General features: G+C 44.9%; 1 protein-coding gene across 2 annotated transcripts; it reads right to left on the bottom strand.

Moving 5' to 3' along the window:
* Window positions 1-308: 308 nt before the first annotated feature.
* On the bottom strand, window positions 309-18,702 carry CMTM6 (CKLF like MARVEL transmembrane domain containing 6). 2 transcript variants are annotated; one of them, XR_006353149.1, is made up of 5 exons: window positions 18,445-18,702; window positions 6,194-6,370; window positions 3,903-4,001; window positions 823-1,941; window positions 309-695 (listed from the first exon to the last, which is right to left on the bottom strand). XR_006353149.1 is itself a non-coding variant. In XM_043965121.1 (4 exons), exons 1-4 carry the CDS (start codon window positions 18,577-18,579, stop codon window positions 1,813-1,815), a joined length of 540 nt encoding a protein of 179 aa, XP_043821056.1. In that variant the 5' UTR covers window positions 18,580-18,702; the 3' UTR covers window positions 309-1,812. The 2 variants fall into 2 exon arrangements, 1 of the variants encoding a protein (XP_043821056.1); XM_043965121.1 differs by having other exon boundaries at window positions 309-1,941.
* Between the last annotated feature and the right edge of the window lie 3,613 nt (window positions 18,703-22,315).

Raw genomic sequence — 22,315 nt, 5'->3', positions numbered from 1 at the left:
GTAAAAAAAATAACAGAATATAATAACTATTGCTAACTAATAATATGTGAACAACAATATAGAAAAGGAAGAGAGGAAAGTTTTGTCCAGAGGGGCGATTTTTTTGTCCTCATGAACTGACGCTTTGACATTGGTCTTGCAAAGGGAGGACCTCTGCAGAGAGTACATGTTACAGATGGTGTATATTATAACAGAAAGGAGATAGTAAAAACTAACAACACAAAACAGTTCATATAGAGTCTCTGATTTCTCTTGTCTTCTTGAAGTGGTAAAATGTCATCAGGAGGAAGCTGGATTCTGGTCTGGAAAACTGGATTCTGGACTCTGGTCTGGAAAGCTGGATTCTCTTCTTTAACTGTTTGAATTGCTGCATTTTTACTAAACCTTAGCATAGCATTGTCAATGATCAAATTAATAAATTCCATTACAATCCTGAGGGGCTGTCTGTGAGAACTGGGACGGCAAACCAGGCAGCACCTCACTCAGGATCTTTAGTAAGGCCCAAGGAGAAAACCAGTGTGTGATGGTGATGTCAGGGGGATAAAAAGCGTGACTGGCTACGGCACATGCACAAGCAGGCCAAACGCTCCAGGTTCCGTTGTCCCTTTGTCACAAAGAAATACCAGATGCTAAGGCAACAGTGAGCAGGTGAGGAATCAGTAGTACAAGCATCCTAGCACAGGTCACAAATGAATCTACAGGAATTAATAAGAAAAATCTCTGTTTATAGTGAAGATTTACATATGAATGAAAATGGGTTACAAGAAGCAGTTTTATACAGAAAACCAAAGAGGCTCCAGAACATCCCATAATGACACAGACCTTTCTCTCATAGCACAATACAATCTTCCAACGAAAGGGAGCAATTCGATAACTTCAATGAAGTCTCATCAGAGCGGGGCTCACACCCATGTTCTTTCTCAGTGAGGAAAACCATCCCAGACTCACCTGAAAGAAGCCAAGCCCACAAGAAAGAAGGCAATGCTCCCCCATTCCGGGTTGCCTTGTCCCTGTGCAGGGTCACAACTAGATGGAAGTCACTGTGATGCACGTATAAACCCAGCAGCCGGCCCTCCCCCTCTCCCTCCGAAGTCTCCTCTCTGTCTCTCTGCCTCACTCCGTTCTCCCACACCACCCCCTTCTAGGTACCTGATAGGCCAGCATGTTCATGCAAATACACATAGCCCCTCACTCAGTAGGGTTAGAAACAGTATTTGTTCACAGAATGATAGAAACAGTACTTATACCCAATGCAGCAGCCACGATGGTCAGAAAGCCAGCCTCAGAGCCAGGCTGAGCTACAATCACACCTAGTTAAAATACAAAATGAGAAAAGCGAGACTCCTGTATCTGAAAAGTAGAACACTTTCTCCCTTTTCAATTTGAGTATTATTCAATAAGACAACGTTAGGTTTTTCTTTTTTTACATCTCTCTCAAATATTCACATAAGCAAATTAAGGCAAGTGTCAATAAGATGAACATTTCATACATTTAGATGACCACATGGTGCCACCTGGAAGCCAACAGTTAAAGGTCTTGTCAGAGTATCACAGAGGGGCTCATCACTTGATGGACAGTGGGTTTCAAAGAAAAAAATAGTAAAAAAGAATTTCATTAAGGCACACAGGTTGGCAGTAGTTGGGAAAAGGTGACCTGGCCAGACCTTTGATGAAGTGTCTCATCCTTCCCCCTGAAGCCCCAGAAGTGAGTAGACACAGAGAGCTGGTCTAAATAGAGTAGAATTCCATCTTTATAAGCACTCGCCACTTGGCTTCTTTATCCTCTGGTCTCTGCCTTCTCTCACCATTCTCCTAAGCATTCAGTGGCTGGGTAAGAGTTGTTGGGGGGGCTTCAGATTTCCTTGGAGTTCTCTGTTGACTTTCACACATCAGTATAAAAAAATCGATTAGGAACATAAAGGCTGCTGGAAATCCAAATACCTAGAAAGTAAAAGAGAAAGTGAATTCAAACCCACACATTGGCATCCATGTTGACTTTGAATTAAAACTTGAACTTGAGAATGTCAACCCAACAAAACTAATAATGACACTGACATCATTGCATGTCATCTCCACAACAACCCTATGAGACAGGCAACATCACTGTCCTCCTTTTACAGGTAGGAAGCTAAGAGACCCACAGAGCCAGGAAGTGCCCAACACAGAATCTGAGCGAGACTTCTGAACTCTCCATCTAGCATCCTGCACTACGGAGCTGCCTAAGCAGCCACAACAGCTCACTGGGTTTAGTTTACTCACTTCTGTAAATCAAATTCCAAACTGAAAGTTGCCCTGACACTAGCAGAGCCACCCCAGGCAGGGCTCCTGAGAGCACAAAGAGCTGAATGCAAGGAGGGATCTCTGGGGTCTCCAATATGTTAGGCCTGAGAAGGAAAACATGCCTACCAGTCCTGGAAAAGTTAAGCTGCTAAGCCAGTCTTCCCTTTGGCAGCAGGGTAAAGCCCATCTTGGAAGAAGGTTTTTCAATAATTGAAGGAAACACTAAATTTCAGTTAGTAAATACCCCTCCCCAAGAGTTCATTGATCCTGACATCTATCCACAGTCCCTCCCAAGAGGGGAGGAACCCCAGACTTATAGTGAGTTCTCACTCCATGATGGCATTGTGACATAAAGATACCAACTACTTGGGACTCCTGGGAAATCTAAAAATTTTCCATTCTCCCAAATCAGGTTATTTCTAAATTCATCATATTCCAATTTCTCTGGTTTTATACGTTTTACTTATAAACTAGATGAGAGGGAATGAAAAAATGGAATAGCAGGCAATAGATTCAATCTACTCCATGAGAAATGGCAAAAATCAAAATATGTTTTCTTGGAAAAATGTGAACAAACCCCAGGTCAAACTATGAAATATAAAGACTGAAAACTCCTTTCATAATAACCTTAAAAATAACTCGGCATTCTCTCAGAATAGATTGTCTAAGTGAGAGCACCAACAATTCAGTTTCATTTCTGTGCCCAATATTCCAAGTAATAAGAGAAAATCCAAAGAGGATCAAAAAACCAAGAATTTTATACATAATGGAGAGTTCACTGAAAACAGGAAAACAGACATTAGGTACTGCACTGTGTGGCCAAAGATTTGTAGTCAATGAAGAAATGACCCGAATTTTCAAGATTATCCACCCGGCCTCATCATTAAAGTAAAAGAATCATTCCCTGCCAATATATCGGCTCAAAACCGTCTCCAAAAACAGATAAAATAAACTGACGTCCTCCCCCACTGGTATCCCTTCTTTACCCAACAGTACCACAGCTCTCAATCATTCAAAAAACACTCACGGGGGCAGCTAGATGGCGCAGTGGATAAAGCACCGGCCCTGGAGTCAGGAGTACCTGAGTTCAAATCCGGCCTCAGACACTTAACCCCCATTGCCTCTCAAAAAAAAAAAAAAAGAAAAGAAAAGAAAAGAAAGAAAAGAATGTAAGAATGGTCACGACAACAGGCCAGCAAATCACAAGGAAAGCGGGGAAAATGGCTGGCCACCAAAAAGGGGGGGGTCCATTGGAGGCAAAGACCCTGCCAGCAGTGCTCAGGAATAAGGGCAGACAAGACAAGCTGGGCTGTCCTTGGGGTACAGGGAGGAGCCAGGCAGCAGGATAAGGATTCAAAGGGAAATGAGGCAAGTGAAATGGGCCTAGCGCTGCCAGAGGGAGGGCCTAGCTTGGGCATTAGTGACAGCACTTCCTAAAAAACCAGACTGATTGTGGCACCAAACTCCAGGATGCTGATAATCACAGTCCAGGAAAGGAAGGCAAAGGACTCTGACTGTCCTTCCAGTCTTTTCTGGGACTGTTTACAAAGCTCTTTGTAGGAATTCATGTTAGATCAAGTTCATTAGGAAAAGAATACAAGGGAGAAAATACATCTACTTACAAGCGCAGCAATTTCAGGTGAAGTCCTGTCACTGGTGATAGCAAAGACTATGGACGCTATGAAAAACACCACTCCAATTATCGGGGTGAGAAAGCAGTCCTGGGGTCCACAAGCAAAGAGAAAGAGACCAAGATGAGCATTTGGAAAAGTCAAGTTCAATGAACCATACTACTTCTTTTGTTTTTGGTGCCGATGTTTTTCTATTTTGAGGTTTGTCGTCATTGCTGATTTTTCTCTTATAACATGACTAAGGCAGAAATATGTTTAATGTTATTATGTGTGTATATCTATATATCTATATCTCAGATTACCTGCTGTCTAGGGGAGGGGGGAGGGAAGGAGAAAAATCTGAAATTGGAGAGCTTGTATAAACAAAAGTTGAGAACTATCTTTACATGTAACGGGGGAAAAAAAATACATTATCAATTAATTAATTAATTTTTAAAAAGTCAAGTTCAATATTTGTCTTTAGCAAAACACAAAACCCAGAAAGTGATGAGCAAATGCTTTCTCCTTGGGGGGACTGATCCAGTCTTCTGTGTTCCCATAGCTTTACTCAACTTTTAGACTAGGTTTATTCAATAGAGACTGGCCCCCTTGCCAGGCTGCTCCCCAGTAATTCAGCTCATGTTGTTGAGCTCCAGTCAAAGGGGACCCACAACCTTCCCAAGGCTATGCTAAAGTTTCCCTGGAAGGTCAGGGATTTCTCTTTTTAAAAATTATTTTTATTCGAGATTTAATAAACACCAATCACATGGGCATTTCCATAGAGGGACAGAACATGAATCCATGACTCTACTACATGCAGCCAGTGCCCCCTCCCAATTCCCCCCATAACCCAAAGCCCTCAGGAGGCCTACACTTCCAGGGCCAAGAGAGTTTGATAGGCCACTAATTTTTGACTTAAAAATTATTCTATTAATTTTAATGAGCCCCTGATTCCTTCCTGCTATTGTAAAATGATGTATTGTACTGGTTCAACTATAGCCACATGTATGTATGTATGTATGCACGTGAGTATGCCAGGGAAGGTGGGGAGGGGAAAGCAATTATTGGGGCAGCTAGGTGGCAGTGGATAAAGCACTGGCCCTGGATTCAGGAGGACCTGAGTTCAAATCCGGCCTCAGACACTTGACACTTACTAGCTGTGGTGAAGCACCAGCTCTTTTCCAACAGATGCCATCTGCTGCCTTCACCTGTTCTAAAATGGCAGTTCCAAATCACTCATGGCTCCATCATTTGCCTACCCAGCTGGAGTGTATGTCCATATCCAATCCTCCTTCAGAGGAGCCAGTTTGGGGGCACAGTGTTAAGCACCGTGAGGCTGGAGACTGGGGATGCTACCAGATATGGACACAGCCATGGCCTCCCTGGAGGCCCCATGAAGCTGATTCTCTAAGCGTCTCCTGGCGGCTAACATGATGGATCAACACAAAGAATCCCTCCTTCCAGTGTACTCAGAGAGCTGCATCTCTAAGAAAGTGAAGGCAAGGGTGGCCAAGATCTTTTCTTCCTTTCGTGAAAGACCACCATCTTTATCTAGCTTGTCTTTTCCAGAATAGCACCACGTTCTATGCTCCTGCTGTAACATTTGTCCTTCCAAGAACCATGGCCCTTGCTTGCCCTCAAAATGCCAAAGGATCAACATTCTGAAGGCTGCCAGACCACAACTACTTAGACAATTTAAAACCTCCCAATCGATTGACCTCTTCCAAGGTGAAATTTCAGGACAAGTTGAAGGAAGATTCCTTTTTGAGGATTGTGCTTCAAATGGTGGCTACCACAGAATAGAGCCAGAGCCAGGGAGCCATGGGACTCACACATTCCCATAAAAGTAGCAAAGGCTACAATTCTAAGTTTCTTCTGAATTTAATGCACGTCAATACCGACTTAGTACATTGTTTTCTTTCTCATCTTAAACCCTACATGACCCTCCCAGTGTATCTTCTTCCCATCAACCCACATGGCAGAGGGAAAGGTTGGCAATAGATAAATATTTAGAAAAATCTAGGGGGCAGCTAGGTGGCACAGTGGATAAAGCACCACCCCTGGATTCAGGAGGACCATAGTTCAAATTCAGCCTCAGACACTGGACACTTAACTAACTGTGTAACCCTGGGCAAGTCACTTAACCCTCATTGCCGCCCCCCCCCGCCCCCCAAATCCCCAACATATAGAAAAATCTCTAGTGCCTGCCCGGCTTATTGTTAAAAGCCCATTATTGATCCAACAATTAATGATTAGGGGACCCCTTTTGCCAGATTCCAACGAATGCTGGGTGGGGCTCTCACCGTCTTCTTCACTTTTGTTTCATCCACTCTGTCATACAAACTGGTACTATAGACAATCACCACCAGCAGACTCAGGAGGAAGGCGCTGCAGCTGACAAACTCAAAAAAGTAAAGGCCTCCACAACTCGTGCAGCGGGACACGACCTCTTCACTGATAAAGGCTGCCAGAGACAGCATCTGAAAAGCAAAGGGGAAACACAATGAAAAGGCCAGAATCACAGAGAAAACCAAGACACTTAAGCCAAAAAGTACATAATGAATGTCCTCGGTTGCTCCAAAAGAGAGTGACTATGGCTTCATGGGACAAAAAAGCACCAGCAAAGCCCAGGCACTGTCCTGAAGGCAGCAGCCCAGGTCACATTGATCTGGCCCCTGCAAAAGTCTGGCCTGAAAAGAGTTTAGGGGAACATGTCAATTGTCTCTCAAATATTGCCCTGCTCCTCCAAGTAATCCTGAAGGCACAGGTGCTGACAAAACAAAAAGAATGTGTTTATGGAAAAAACCCAAGAACAAGCACCGATCAAGTACCCATGAGGTGCCAGGCGCAGGGTTAAGCAATGGCAGAAAGAAAGGGTCCCAGACTTCAAGGAACTTAAAGAGTACTCAACTCCTCCCATTTAATGGGCAAATATGCACATGCAAACTGTGTTTCCTAATCTAGAACCTGGATGAATTCAGCAAGTGTGGAAAACAACAGCATAGGCTACAGTGACCAGAAAACCCCAGAAAACAAAAAAACACCTGCTTCTGGGGTCCCCTCCCCCTTTAAAACGTTAGTGAAGCTTCTTTCCTTTTTTTCCCATCACGGCCATTTCCTCATAAGCCTAACTCGCCTCCCCCAACCCCTTTCCACAGAAGGCGGGCCACACCCTGGCATCCAGAGCATAGAGCATCTGCCCACTTCCACCCCCTAACCTTCTCCATGCTTCCCCATTCTTCAGTGACAATTTCAAAATCTGACTGCTATACGAAAACACTAAATGTTTACTATTTCTGATTCTTTTATCTGCAGCTAGAAGTTTCTTTTCCCACTTCCACTGGGAACATTATTCTATTTTTGTGTATGACGGAACTTACTTTTTTCTTTCCTGCTCTGTCTCTGTTTCTTCACCAAGAAAAAACCCTTCCTATCTCACATCACACTCATCATGAATGACATAGTTCAAAAGAAAAATGTTGGCTGTGTTCCTACTCAAACGCAAACCAAACATTTAAATGCCTACTCCTGGGACCACAAAACCAAAAAATAAAATAAAAACCCCGTTCTCAGCCTCAAACAGCTTCTCCAGAAGGTTGTGTCACAGATATGGACCAGTCACGACCAAGAAATTTCCAAAGAGACCCTGGTGAGCACAAAAACCCGGGAGGTTAGAGAAGGAATGCTGTGTAATGGGAGCAGCAAAGACAGCCGCTGAGGTTCATGACTTGGAAAACAGGTTAAGGAGAAAAAGCAATCACTGGGCTCCCTGAGAACCAGGATTTTAAAGAAGTCTGGACACTAGACATCAAGAAATCATACATGAAAAGTGCCCAAAGAAAGAACCCACTGATTACCACCTAAAAGAAACCTTAAAAGGAAATCTCAGTACAGCAGAGCCAAATCCAGAACTTTCATGCCAAAGAAAAATACTGAAATCATCCAAAAAGAAAGTTCAAGCACCCAAGAAACCACTTGTTAGAGGATGTGAGATCATGCAGCTTCAACTACAAATGAGAGATTTGGGGATTCAATATTCCAAAAGACAAGATGTGTAAGTTACAATCAAGAACAACTCACGGGGCAGCTAGGTAGCACAGTGGATAAAGCACTGGCCCTGGATTCAGGAGGACGTGAGTTCAAATCTGGCTTCAGACACTTGACACTTACTAGCTGTGTGACCCTGGGCAAGTCACTTAACCCTCACTGTCCCACCCAAAAAACCAAAACACAAGAACAACTTACTCTGCAAAGCTGAATACAATCCTACATAGGGGAAAAATGAACTTTAAGAGTCTTTCGAAGATGTCTGATGAGCATGAAATACAAACATAAGAGTCAAGAGAAACCTAGAAGGGCAAATTGATTTGAGTTATTTGAAGGGGTTGTACCGCATGGTGATAGAGTTAAATAAGACAAACAGATGATCTGGGTGGAGATGGACTGGTTCTGTTCTGAGGGCTTAAGAAGGGTAAGAGAAGGGAGGGTAAATGGAACATAGGAGTGTAGAAAGAAACAAGTAGGTAGAGAACATGCTTTTTCTCCTAAGTGGAGTTCATGGGAAGAAGATGCAGACACAGAGGTGTGGTATGAGGAACATGCAAAGGAGCCTCTTATCTGAAACAAACGAAGAAGGAATTCAACAAGGAAATATACTGGGATGGGGAAAGAGTTAGAGGGAAGAAAATATTAGGAAGGGAATAGTGCCAAGCAAAACAAACATCATGATCCCTGTCATGGGGGAAAGAGGTGGTGGAGGTCCTTAGGTAGTCCTCTTTAAAGAATTATACTCTGGGGCAGCTAGATGGCTCAGTGGATAGAGCACCGGCCCTGGAGTCAGGAGTACCTGAGTTCAAATCCCGCCTCAGACACTTAACACTTACTAGCTGTGTGACCCTGGGCAAGTCGCTTAACCCCAATTGCCTCACAAAAAAAAAAAAAAAAGAAAGAAAGAAAGAAAGAAAAAGAAAAAGAATTATACTCAGTCCAATTAGAATTAAAATGGTCCTTTATTTGGCACTAGAGAAAGTGAGAGGGAAGTCAAAGACTTAGCTTCAAAGGGAGGAGATAGCTTAGAAACATCTTCCTCTCCAAACAGAAGGAAGGCAAAAGCTTTTATAGAGGATAAATGGGGTGACCACCTGACAATGGAAAGTTCCTTTTGGAGGTAGGAAAAGCTTGGATGCTTGTCATTCCTGAGAGTTGAGGGGGATTGGTTTTTGTTTTTTTGTTTGTTTGGGTTTTTTTTAGTGAGGCAATTGGGGTTAAGTGACTTGCCCAGGGTCACACAGCTAGTAAGTGTTAAGTGTCTGAGGCGGGATTTGAACTCAGGTCCTCCTGACTCCAGGGCCAGTGCTCTAGCCACTGCGCCACCTAGCCCCCCCTAGTTTTTGGGGTTTTTTAAGGAATGATGTTCCTGACCTCTAGAGTTATCTGTCTCCTGGCTCTAGTGGGTAGTAGCCACCTAATTGACTTTCCTGCTATAGAATTTTATCTCCCCTTACTTCTTAGGTGTGCCTGTCCTAACATCTAGTTGGCCAGTTTGAACTTTAATAGTCCCTTGACTCGATACATCTGTCCTGTTATCTGGTCACTTTTGGTTTTGTTTGGTTTCTCAAAGGAGACACTTCCCAGAGAACAAGTCACGGTCATGCAGCTAGTAAGTGTCTTCAGGCCCTGTGCTCTATTCTATCCACTGGGCCACCAAGCTACCAGAACTCTTGGCAACTGATAGATATCAGGAGGGAGTGTAGAGAGTCAAGAGTGAGCCTGAGGCTTGAACCCGGATGAATGGAAGCATATTAAGCACACTCAACAGAGACAGGGAAGTCGGAAGAAGGCGCCATGCTTTGGATATACAGGATATACAGGTAGAAATGTGGAGCAAGCAGTTGGTAACAGGCCTGGAACTCAGGATTAAGCAAGTCTCCAAGCATTTTCTGATCCTCCAGCTACTAGTGGCTCCCCAACAGATTACCTTGTGTACATTTATTACTATACATGTTATTGCTCCCCTTCTACCCCAATGGAATGAAGTCCCTTGTGGGCAGAGGCTGTTTAATGTTTAATTTAATAAATGCTTGATTGATATGTAGAGTCAGGAGTCATTTGCATAGAGATTGCCAAGGGAGAAAAGAGGTCAAGCCAGAGTCATGGTGAGGGGCAAAGACCCAGATGCCCTTGATTGCCAAAGTTGTAGATTTGGAAAGATGCTCCCATTCTGTAAACTGGCACACTTTTTTTTTTTTGGTGAGGCAATTGGGGTTAAGTGATTTGCCCAGGGTCACACAGCTAGTAAGTGTTAAGTGTCTGAGGCCGGATTTGAACTCAGGCCCTCCTGACTCCAGGGCTGGTGCTCTATCCACTGTGCCACCTAGCTGCTCCAGCTGGTACACTTTTGCATCATGCCTCGCTCCAGAGTTAGGAGCAGAATTAAACATCTCATGACCATGAGGTTCCCTGCATGCCCCACTAGTGTGTCCCCAGATTCCTCCACATTTTTATCCCTCTCTTCTACCACATCCCTTTACCCCTCATTTCTTTTATCACCTTTCCAAGCAGCACTCAAAAGTGGGAGTGCTCAGAAAATAGCTGGGTTTACATTTGAAGAAAAAGGGGGCCAGCCATTATAACTGAAGAAAGTTACATTTTTTTGAAAAGAACTGAATGGGAGCTGCGAAAGTAGTGAACAAGGTTTTATCAGAAGGAAGGGTACTTAAAATGATCTAAACAAAAGATGAAAGGGAAAGAGCCAAGCCCAGTTTACCAGGAAACTACCATGTCCTAGGACTAGAAACAGGAAGGTCCGGGCCCTTCCATGAGAAGGCTCCAGGAAAGTACTACCTGTTGGTACAGTTGGGGTTAAAGAGAAAACCCAGAAAACCAAACAAACTGGAGAACTCCTCAGCTAGACGGCTTTTGCTTAGCCTTAGCCTGAAAATATGATTTCTAGAGAAAGAACTAGGTTGGGAAGAGTGGGTCTGCACTTGAATAACTAGAGAATTCTCTTTACAATGGGTTATTTTCCAAAAGTTCATCTCTAGCTCAAGCTGACTGAAACTGGTTAACACTTTTTGAACTACAGAAATAATGTTACAAATAGCAATCAAATTTCCAAGTAAGCCCATAAACATTACTTAATTCATGCTCTGAAAACTGCTTTTTTCAACAGGGCTACACCCAGCAAATACAATTTACAACTCTTATCTTGTTCCAGTGGCTAAAAAATTCCATCAGCTGGTGACCAGCCCATTGACCTGGTGGTGAAGAGTAAGACAAGGTAGATGGGTACTTGAATGAGTTTCTTGCTGGGTCAGACTTGGAAGCACTCCAGTTTGAGGTAGGACTTGCCAGCTGTCCTCTCCTGAGATCCTGTGAGAACCCAGAGTCCCACCCATACCAGATGGGGTGCGCTGAACCTGGACTTCTGCAGAAGAATAGCCATTTGTAGGGAGAGGTGAGGGGGTGGAGTGAGAGGGCCTAAATCTAGTTCCAGTTTCTCTCTCAGGAATCCTTCATGTAATAGATTCTATGGAACTGGCTTCAGTCTTATGTTGCTGCCAACTGGAACAAGAACTATGGTCAAGTTGCACCCCGGGTATAGGGCCAATCTATATGCTCAAGTAATCAAAGTGGGAACAAGCATTTATTAAGTGCCTACTATGTAGGCGGATGAGGTGTGAAGGAATTGCCTTCACAACAGAGAACAAAAGCCTTGTGGGGGAAACCCAGAGTTAATTAAGGAATGGGAAGAGTTAGCCAAGGCACAAAGAAGGAAAAGTCAACCAGAGAGGAGCTTCTAGAACCCAAAAGGAAAATTTCCAAGAAGCCTGGGTGGTCAATAGCTCTAAATGTCATAGAAATCTGATGAAAACAGAGTGCCCAAAATGGCTGTACCTTTTGGCCCAGAGGTTCCAAGAAGGTCAATAACAAAAAGAATAGCCAAATATGCACCTATTTATGGGGGGGGGGGGGTCGTGGCAGCAAAGAACAGGAAATAAAGTCAATGCCCATTGACTGGGGAATGGCTAAGAGAATTGTGGAAAGACTTCCATGAACTGGTACAGAGTAGAGTCATATGAACCAAGAAAAAACCATACACGATGACTTTAACAATATAAAGGGAAACAACAACAAAACAATTGAAACTGAAGGCCATGAAAGCCAGAGCCCACCCCACCCCCTCCTTTACAGAAGGACAGGAAGGTGAGGGTAAAACATCACAAGATGGGCCTCTGACTTTTTGATAGGTTGGCTGGTTTCGCAAAGGCTTTCTTTTTCTTCCTCTTTATTCAGGAGGGTTGTCTGGGAGGGAGTGGAGAACAGAAAGATACCAAAAAGAAAAAAAGGGAAGTCCAAGGAGAACAAGAAAAGGTCACTGTATTTACTGAGAAAGGAGAACAACTGCGATAAAATCAGCCTGGCTAGCCTTGGTTCAGTAGCATCAAGAGCTATTATTTATTAGATGCCAATAAAATAATATGACATCTCCACAAACAACTTTCAGTATGGCTCCCGATGATCACCTGGGAATACAATGAAATAATGAGAGAACACTTATTTAAGGAAACAGAGACCCAGCACACCCACCCACACCCATGTGGTCTCCCCATTTAGTTCCCGGGAGATTTCTGGTTTTAAATTCGGCTAAATCGCAGTGCTCAAGCCTGAAGGGGGAAAGAGTTGAAACTGTCACTGTCCCTCCCCCCTTCACTGCAGAGGGAGAGAAATAACAAGGTTGGAATAGTGCGCAGACTTAGGTGAGGCTTTGCTGAACTTCTTTCTTACTTTTTAAGTTCTGTTACAAAGGATGGTTTAGGGGCAGCTAGGTGGCAGTGGATAAAGCACCAGCCCTGGATTCAGCAGGACCTGAGTTCAAATCCAGCCTCAGACACTTGACACTAGTTGTGTGACCCTGGGCAAGTCACTTAATCCCCATTGCCCCGCAAAAAAAAAAAAAAAAGAAAGAAAGAAAAAGGACTTAGCCAAAGGATGGTTTACAGGGAGGAAGAGAGATATAATCAGAAATTAAGCGAATTAAAATATAAAAACAAAGTTGAACTTTCATATCAATTTTATCAATACTCTTATGTCAAACATTTTTAAAGACTCAAATGCCCATTCCGAATCATTAAGGGTCAGGAGGACTTGGGTTCAAACATTGTCTTTACTTACTTGCTGTGTGCCTCTGGGCAGTCACTCTGAGTCTCAGTTTCCTTCTGGAAAATGAGGACAATAGGATACATAAACCTGTAAGTGCCCTATAAATGTGAACATTTCATTACATTTATCTGTAAGGTCCTAGCCCTAAAATTCTAGGAATGAGTTAACTGAGTAAGTGTTTTTAAACTAGGAGGGATCTCAGAAATTATTTCATTCAGCCTCCATTTTACAAATGAGGAAACTGACATTAAAGAAAGGAAAGGTGACCATCCAACGTTCCCCAATCTTATCAACATTTATTAAGCTCCTACTAGTGCCAGGAAGACCAGAGTTCAAATCTGACCATGGTCAATTACTGTGTGGCCCTGGGCAAGTCATTTAACCCATCTGCCTTAATACACTGGAGAAAGAAATGGCAGAGTACTCCAGTATCTTTGCCAAGAAACCCCATGAACAGCATTGGTGTGCTTTCACAGGGTCTCAAAAGTTGGACATGACGGAACAAAAGAACCCTAGGCCCTGCATTCAATCATAAATATCTATTACAATCCTACAGTTACAAGGGACTAATGTTGGATGTGACACAAGCTCTACTTGGCCAACGGAAGAAAGAGGAATCCACCTAAATGACTCAGACCCAAGGCACGAGAGGGGTCAGGGCAAAGCACTACCGAGAAATCCAAAACCACATTCCAATGGCGGAGAGACAAGAAAAGATAGGCCAGAAATGGTTTCATGGAAGAGACAAGAAACGAGACTGGGCCTTGACGGAGAAACCTTTCACAGATGCAGATGGGAGCCTGTTCTAATCATCTGGTGACCCAAAGCACATGGGAAAAGGGCCAGGCACTGTGCTAAGGCTGGCAATGCAAAGCAAGGCCTTGCCCTAGTAGATGGCAGGGAGGTGGTCTGAGAGGGGAAGGCACTAGCCTAACCCAACTGAGGAGGTGGGGAAGGGGGCCCTACGAGAGACCTCTTCAGGGACGGATGGACCTCAATGGGCAGGAGGCAACATGGTCAGACCCTGACCACTGAGTGGCCTTGAGAGAAAACAGAAGTCCTCTTTCAGTTTGGCTTGGTGTGACATGCCCATCCAGTCTGAGAAGGGGGCATCATCTGCACAGAGGTAATGGAATTCTGACGCCAAGAAGTCCAATCCTGTAATACCTAAGGGAAGCAGGTTGCAACCAGGCTGGATGGGGCACCGAATGCCAGAATCTGGAGTTTGTACCATATTCGGTCAGCAATTAGAGGCTCCTAATGACTGAATAAAAATCGCAGCCCAAGCTTTGGAAAACTGCCCCAGTAGTTTGAAGGGTGGATCAGAGCAACAGACTAGAGGCAATCAATTACAGGTCTGGGTGAGGAAGGAGCAGAGGACCAAAATGCTTCCTCTTGAGCAAAGGACAAGGCATTTGCCACAAGGATTCCTTCTAACTCATGCATTTCTAAAACAATTATCTGAAAATGGATGTTTTCAGCAAGAAGAGGGTCCAACATAATGTAGTCTCCATACCTAAAAGGCAATGCTAACCATCTCCTCAGAACTCATTTGTCCTGGTTACGAATGTGGGGCAGTATCACTAACACCAAACGCAACCCTTCCCACTAGTGCAAGCACATTCTCCAGTTTAAACGGTGGCAGGAACACAGCAGCTCCTTTACATTAAGCTGTGGCCAGAGTCTCATTGACTTGTTTCTTGGCATTAAAGAACATCATTGCTTCTCAGTTAATAACATGATCTCACTGGGGAATCCTAGAGCAAGCAGCTTAACTGGGCAGTGGCTACAATGATGGCACTGTGAAAATACCGGGACACTCGACTGGTACCATCAACACAATGCAGTCTGTTGCTAAGTGTATTATAACTATCCTGAGCTCACTATGCTAAAACTCATTTACTAACTTATCTGAGTGCAAGTACACTCTCCCCTCAAGCAAAATAAAATAAACTCCTTAAAAAATTTCACATACACACACACAACATTTATGGGACAGACCCATACACTGAAATTTGTCTGAATGTTTACCCTAGGAAATCAAGTTCTTGCCTACATTTGGAGGAGACTCAGCCTCTTGACAAAAAAGTGGTTTCGGGGGCAGCTAGGTGGCGCAGTGCATAAAGCACCGGCCCTGGATTCAGGAGGACCTGAGTTAAAATCCAGCCTCAGACACTTGAGACTAACTAGCTGTGTGACCCTGGGCAAGTCACTTAACTCTCATTGCCTTGAAAAAAAAAAAAGTGGTTTCAGATGGTATCCTTTTCATCCATTTAGTCATTTTTCAGTTGTGTCTGAGACTTCATTATTCCTCTTGGAGTTTCCATGGTCAAGATCCTGGAGTGGTTTGCCATTTCTTTCTCCAGTCCTTTTTACAGATGCAGAAACTGAGGCAGACAGGGTTAAGTGACTTGCCCATCTGAGATTGGATTTGGATTCGAATGTAGGTCTTCCTGATTCCAGGCTCTATCCATGTCTCCACCCAGCTGCAGGTACCACCAGTTGGTGGAAGGGACAGGGACCAAGAATCAGGAGAACAAGGTTTCGATCCTGCCTGGTCTGCCACTTTCCAGCTAGCTTTAGAATCATCATATACTCCAAAGTCTTGTGATGTTTTCAAACCTTCAGCTTATCTGTATCTAAACTAAAGTTAATAAGAATAGCTAGAACTTATATGCTTTACAAATATTTCATTTGGTCCTCACCACCCTGGCAGGTAGCTCCTGTTATAATCCCCATTTAACTGAAGCAGACAAGTTAAGTGGCTTGCTGAGGGTCACAGTTACTAAGTGTCTAAGGATAGATTTGAACTCATGACTTCCAGACTTCTGAGGTCCACTATATCACATACCTGCCCTACTAGTAACCACAGACAGATAGAGGACCCTGGACTTAAAGTTGGTGAGATCCAGAGTTCAGGCCCTGAGAAGTTAAGCTAATGTATATAAGGTCACATAAGTGTTCAGGGGCAGGGGCTCTCCCTTTGCAAAGGTACAGGACGGGGCTGGGCATGGACTATATCATATAGACTATTCAGATAAGATCAGAATGGGACGATCTATTGGTAAATTTTTACTAGACTTTTTTTCCCTCTTCTTTTTAAAATTCTTTTATAAGAGATTGTTCAATGGTAGAGAAATAACATTTAGTAATTCAGCTTATAGACAAGATATCAATTTTTTAAAATGTCAGCAGTAACTGTTAGAACTTCAGGTTTAAAAGTCAGAGCCTGTCCTGCATCATGCTAGATTTAAATTCCAATTGAACATGAAATCTTCTAATCCATGTGAGGAGCCTGTTTTTTCTGTGTGAGCTCTACTATGCTACAGAGTTGCTACTAGCTATCATGATCTTATCTCCTATCCTTTACAAATAAAGGTTACACAGCTGAGACTTTCGTAGGATCTCTTACAATACACAACTAAGAGATGAAGATACAACGTTATAAAAACATCAAGGACAAAGCTAAACCAAACACAAAAAATTGTATGAGAAAAATGAAAGTGAAACAGATTACACCACCCCTGTGTGGAGAACAATTGTTTCTTACTTTGGTTTAAAAAAAAAAAAGAGCATCTGAATAATTCCAGCCTAGCCCTCTTTTGTTCCTGTTTTTCTTAGAGAATGCAGACTAGGTAGGCGACGATTTTGAAACCAAAACAGAGCCCAAAAAGGCAAATGACTATCAAAAATTGCTGGTTATATTCGATTTTTGAAGATGAAGAAATCTCAATAAGAAAGTTTAGTTTACCACTTCTGAAGCAATTAGCGGCGATTTTTTAAAAAGAGGGGGATATAAAAGGCAATGGGGCAAGAAAGAAGTAAAGTAAAAGCAGATTTTAAATGCAGAGAGGGTTTTCCAATCCCTAGTTCAATCCCACCACGGCTTCCAAGCCCCTTGCTATTAATATAAAGTTAAGTGGTCAGCTTGCTTCCTCTACTCCCTTTGCAAGCCATCCTCCATACAGGTCTCATCACTCCTGTTTGGCATTTCAAGCCATTAACCACTTGACTCCAGGCTACTCACTCAGAGTTATTACAAAGTAATTCCTTCTTGCTGTGCCTCCTGTACAGTATTCACAGGCCTATGCCCAGAATGCTCTCTCCTCACTTCCACATTTTAAAATCCATCCCTGGCTCTTTAAAAGCTCAGCTTGCACGAAGCCCTTCATGATCTATCCACCCCCACGGAGTTAACCCTGCCCTATGGATATACACACAAACGCACACATCTGAGCACATGCGTTTCTTATGATAAAACAATTCTCTTGAGAAGAATTTCATTTTTGTCTTTTATATTCCCAACCTTTGCATTCATTCTTAAGTCTCTGAGGTAGAACTGGAACTTCGAAATTCCCAATTCCAAGTGAGAAACAAACCAGCCGTGTTGCAATGAGCAAATTCCTGACATTGAGCATCAGTGATCAATAAATAGGTAGATCAAGGTAGATCAGGAGTGCCGACCTCACAGGTGGTTTGAGAAGCTCGAAATTGATACTGTAGGTTAAATGCAAACTTTAGAGCTTGACGTAAATGTCGGTTATCGCTATTAAGCTTTTACGAAGTTTTACGGTCCGAAGGCTACAAAATTCAACTAATAATTTAAAAGGCACCAGGAAAACCTAGGCCGAATCCCAGAACGTGAAACGTATGGTATCAATCACATTTACAATGAGGGAAATAAAAAGTCCTCCCAGGCGGAGGGGGAACGAGGGGGCCAAGGAGGCCAAAAGCTGACCAGAGGGGGCAGCTAGGTAGTGCAGTGGATAAAGCACCGGCCCTGGATTTAGGAGGGCCTGAGTTCAAATCCAACCTTAGACACTTTTACTAGCTGTGTGACCCTGGGCAAGTCACTTAACCCTCATTGCCCCGTCCAAAAAAAAAAAAAAAAAGCTGACCAGAAGGGCTTTCAATGAGAGGAGGAGACTAAGCGGTTCTCTTTCCCCTCCCCTCCTCGAACAGGCCCAACTGGATCTTCAGCTTTTGGGTCACCGACAGGCTGGTGTGGGTGCCTCCAAACCAGGCCCGGGGGACTGCCCGTTTGCTGGCGAGCATCTCCCCTTTTCTCACGTGTAACGCGTTAAGGCTAGGCTGGCGATGACAGCGAGTGTCGAGGGTCCCCGGCCCCGGACGCCGGCTCTTTGGGGGGTCCCTCCAGCCCCCCTGAGATGTGCGGGTGGGAGGACCCCCGCCTCGCTCCAGTACGAAGCCACGCCCCTCTGACTCTACCCCCTACCCCCCCCCCCGGTTCTTCCGATTCTAAAATCCCGGAGCCCCAAACTTCCTTCTAGGAGGGAGGGAGAAGGTGGGTGGGGACGGGGTGCACCCGGGAGCCCTGGCTCTTCGCGGGGACTTCTCCAGGAAATGGCCGACTACCGGGGGGCCCCCTCACCAGCTCCATCAGCTTCAAGCCGGCTCGCAGTCGGGTCGGCCGCGCCAGCGAGAACGTGCAGGGGCTGCGCCCCCGGCCGGCCGACTGCGCCGGGACGTTCTCCGTGGTGGAGTTGTACACGTCCCCGTTCTCCATGGCCGGCGGCGAGGACGCGGGGGCGGCGGGAGGAAGAAGGGGCCGCCGAGACGGAGCCTCTCAGCCAACGAGAACTGGAAGAGCCGCAGCTCCGCACTCCGACCTGGCTCACGCCTCCACGGACTGAAAGGGCGGGCACCGCGCGTCATATCCGGCGCGGGGCCCCGCCCCCTGGCAGGGGCTCCACCCACAGGTGTCCCTCTGCCCCGCAGTCTGGAAGCCCCGCCCCTTAAGCGCCACGCCCCACCCGCCAAAGTCCAGAAACCCGCTTCCTCTTGGCGCCTCTTGGAGTAACCCAGAGGCCCCGCCCATTGTTCCCGCCCCTCGCCTCTCAGGAAAGCCACGCCCCCTGCTAACATTTCTTAACCAGCACTTTTCCGTCCGGAGGTCCCGTCCCTTTGGCCCCGCCTCCGCCAAAGGCATTACTCATTCCTATTCCTCTGCTCTGCCCAGTCCGGAGGCTCCACCCCTTTCCCCTCCCACTGAGCTCCGTCATAGCTTCTCCTTTCTACTCATCCCCTGACCCTTACTGAAGACCCCGCCCCTGTCCCACAGGCCCCGCCCCCGAACTCTCTCCACGCCCATGGGCTACAGGCCCCGCCCCGCCATCCTTTCCCCGGGCGTTGGCCCGCAAACCCCGCCCCCTAACCACTTCCTTCCCGCTCCCAAGCCTTGGGGATTCTGGAAAGGCCTTGTCCTGGACTGTTGGGTTTTGAGGCTTCCTAGACCGGGCTGATGGAGAAGCCCTGTAAAAGGCCATGCATCTCCCCGCCTTTGCCCATCTTCCACATCAGTGAAGAACGCTGGAAGGGAGCTTGCAGAACAACTAGGGGACAGACTTTGTTGGTGCTCTGACCCCTCCCCTTTCTCTTCCTTTCTCTCCATTTGATCCAATTCAATCCAACAGACCTTGATTAAGTGGCTACAATATTGGCATGTGGACCTGCGTGTAGACCCTGGGGATACACAAACTAATAAAATGCAGACCTCGAACCTTGAGAATTTAGCAAGGCAGAGCTTAAGAGCTAACGAAGTTCTTTGAACTCTAATTCATTCATTCTCTCCCATCTCTGAGGAAGAGGAGGCATTTCTCCTTCACAAAGACAGGTCTTCTGCTCGCACCTCATCCCCTCAGAAGCTCCCCTCAACCATGATAGATTCTCTCTCACCTTCATCCAGCTGCCTATAGACACCGCTGTCTCTGCTCCAACCCCATTATTTTTCATTCAATGCTGTCTTTCCCTCATGCCATTGTCCTATGATCTTTTCCCTTACATCTACAAACATCTAGAGAGAATAGCCTATCAGTACCCACTTGCTTATATCTCTCAGTCCCTTCCAATCTGGCTATTGATGCCTCTCACTCCCACCCTATCTCCAAGGATACCAGCTTCCTCTTATGTATGTAAATACCGTGTACTTTTCTCAGTCTTTAACCCTTCCTAATTTCTGCTGGCTTCCAAGACACTGTTCACTCCTGGTTCTTTTTCTACCCATCCACCTGTTCCTTCTCCGTCTCATCATATGCTTCCTGCTCTTCATTGTTGTTGTTTGTCCCTTGTTCTCAAAGAGGACCATGACATTGGGGTGATATGGCTTGCAGTGAATTGAAGTGAGGGAGGGCCATGCAAGGTTACCAATCTCTCTCTCCAGAACCATCTGGGTCCAGTGGCAAGATAGGTATCAGGGCGACTGGAGTTGGCCCCAGATGTTTAAGGCAACTTGCCCAGAGTCACAAAGCTAGGAAATGTCTCAGGTCAGATCAGGTCCACGTGACTCCAGGGCCAATGCTCTATCCATCACCACCTAGCTGCCCTCTAAGATTTTAATAGATTTTTTTTCTTTGCAGGGCAATGAGGGTGAAGTGACTTGCCCAGGGTTACACAGCTAGTAAATGTCAAGTGTCTGAGGTTGGATTTGAACTCAGGTCCTCCTGAATCCAGGGTCGGTGCTTTATCTACTGCACCACCTAGCTGCCCCACCTCTCAGAGTTCTTAAGAACGCCAGGTTTAGAATTCTTTGGACAGACTGGTTGAATATAAGTAAGTGAATGAATAAATGAATAAAATCTGACAATGTAACAGGTAGAACAAGGTCATGCACAACCACCTGAGAGCTTGGCTGATAATGAGAACTACAAATTTACAGAGGACTGACTGATTCCTGACCCTGTCCTACCCAGGCTGATGAATTGCCTGGGGCTGATTGTCTTTGTCATTTCCAGACTCTAGATGGACTTATGGACCTTCCCCCAAGCAACTTATCCCCTCCCAAGGTTCCCCAACTTATTCCCCAGACTTTATGATTATTATGTAAAAGAGTCCATCTACATTAAGTAATTTCTATTCACAGTCAGTAACGCCTATACTTAACTTAGGGGCTGTTCTATTATTTCTTTTGTTAAAGGTTCATTTACATTAAGTAGCTATATGTCACTCTGGAGCAATCTTCTGGTTCCCTTTTTTCTGTTACCCCATACAAACCCAGTCCTCTGTTCCTATCTTTGGGTATTCCCTGAGCTTCGTGATACCACAAGCTATAGTTCCTTTGCCCCGATTAAAGACCTTATTTTCTCCTATATTGATTGTTTCCTTAATTTCCAGGTTAACGATGCAAATTTCCCATGTGGAAGGGGCAGGAAGCCTGCCTCCCGGAGGATGTATTCAAGGTGCTTTGGAGAGACTGGGGAGCAATGGGTACATTCTCTCGATGGGACCGTCTATGCCACAGAAGCCTCTGGCTACAGGTGCAGAATGAAAAGACACCTTAGTAGGCCTCAGCAGTTCATTCCCTTGGGCTCCCTGGAATTCCTTCTGCTCTTGGTTTGATGGTATCCAATGAGACAATGCTAAAAGGGAAAGGCTGTTCTCTCCTCTGAGGAAGCTGGGAAGATAAATCAGTCACCTGCATTTTGTTGTTAATTTTTCAGTCTAATCCGACGCTCCATCACCCCATTTGGGGTTATCTTAGCAAAGATACTAACATAGTTTGCCACTTCCTTCTCCAGATCATGAGGAAACCAAGTCAAACATGGTTAAGTGACTTGCCCAGAGTCACACAGCTAGGAAGTGTCTGAGGCTAGAGTCAGGTCGTCTTGACTCCAGGCCTGGCACTCTATGCACAGAGATGATAATGAAATCCATGGGAGCTGATAAGGTTGCTGGGGTTGGAGGAGAGAGAGAGAGAGAGAGAGAGAGAGAGAGAGAGAGAGAGAGAGAGATAACACAAACCATGGACATTATGTGGATGATCCCCAGCAAAGAAGATCACAAAAAGAGGTCAGACAGGTAGAAAGAGAACCAGGAAAGAATTGTGTCATGAAAACCCTGGGAGGAAAGAGCGCCCAGGAAATATACAATGATAAATGAAGTCAAGATTGAAGATTGAGAAAGTCTATTAAATCTGGCAGTTAGAGATTGTTGGTTACTTTGGAGAGAGTCGTTTCAATTGAGTGATGAGTGATTAGGGAAGAAGCCAAACTGCCAAGAGTTGAAGAGGAAGTGAAAGAAATGGCACAGTGAGAGTGTGTTTAGCTTTTTCAAGAAGTTTGGATAAGAAAGGGAGGAGAGATGGAGCATGATAGTGTCTAGTAGAAGTTTTGTAAGGATGAGGGAGATGTAGTGAAGTAGTGAGTCAGTAAATAGGAAGAAGTAAATTGAAGATTAAAGAGAGATGGGAGGATGATTGAGGTGGTAATCTGCTGGAGAAGATGGAAGGGATGAGATCCAAGGCAAAT

Source organism: Dromiciops gliroides, chromosome 5, assembly GCF_019393635.1.
Source record: "Dromiciops gliroides isolate mDroGli1 chromosome 5, mDroGli1.pri, whole genome shotgun sequence".
In the NCBI taxonomy this organism is placed as follows: domain Eukaryota; kingdom Metazoa; phylum Chordata; class Mammalia; order Microbiotheria; family Microbiotheriidae; genus Dromiciops; species Dromiciops gliroides.
Note: the sequence above shows the minus strand (reverse complement) of the source record. Positions and strands in the feature narration are given on the sequence as shown.

Bases quoted from the DNA above. Each gene is read 5' to 3' on its own strand.
- CMTM6 (XM_043965121.1), bottom strand. From the start codon at position 18,579: ATGGAGAACGGGGACGTGTACAACTCCACCACGGAGAACGTCCCGGCG. The intron at 6,371-18,444 runs GTGAGGGGGCCC...TTTGCTTTTCAG, and splicing joins GCTTGAAGCTGATGGAGCTG to ATGCTGTCTCTGGCAGCCTT. The intron at 4,002-6,193 runs GTGAGAGCCCCA...TGTGGACCCCAG, and splicing joins AAACAAAAGTGAAGAAGACG to GACTGCTTTCTCACCCCGAT.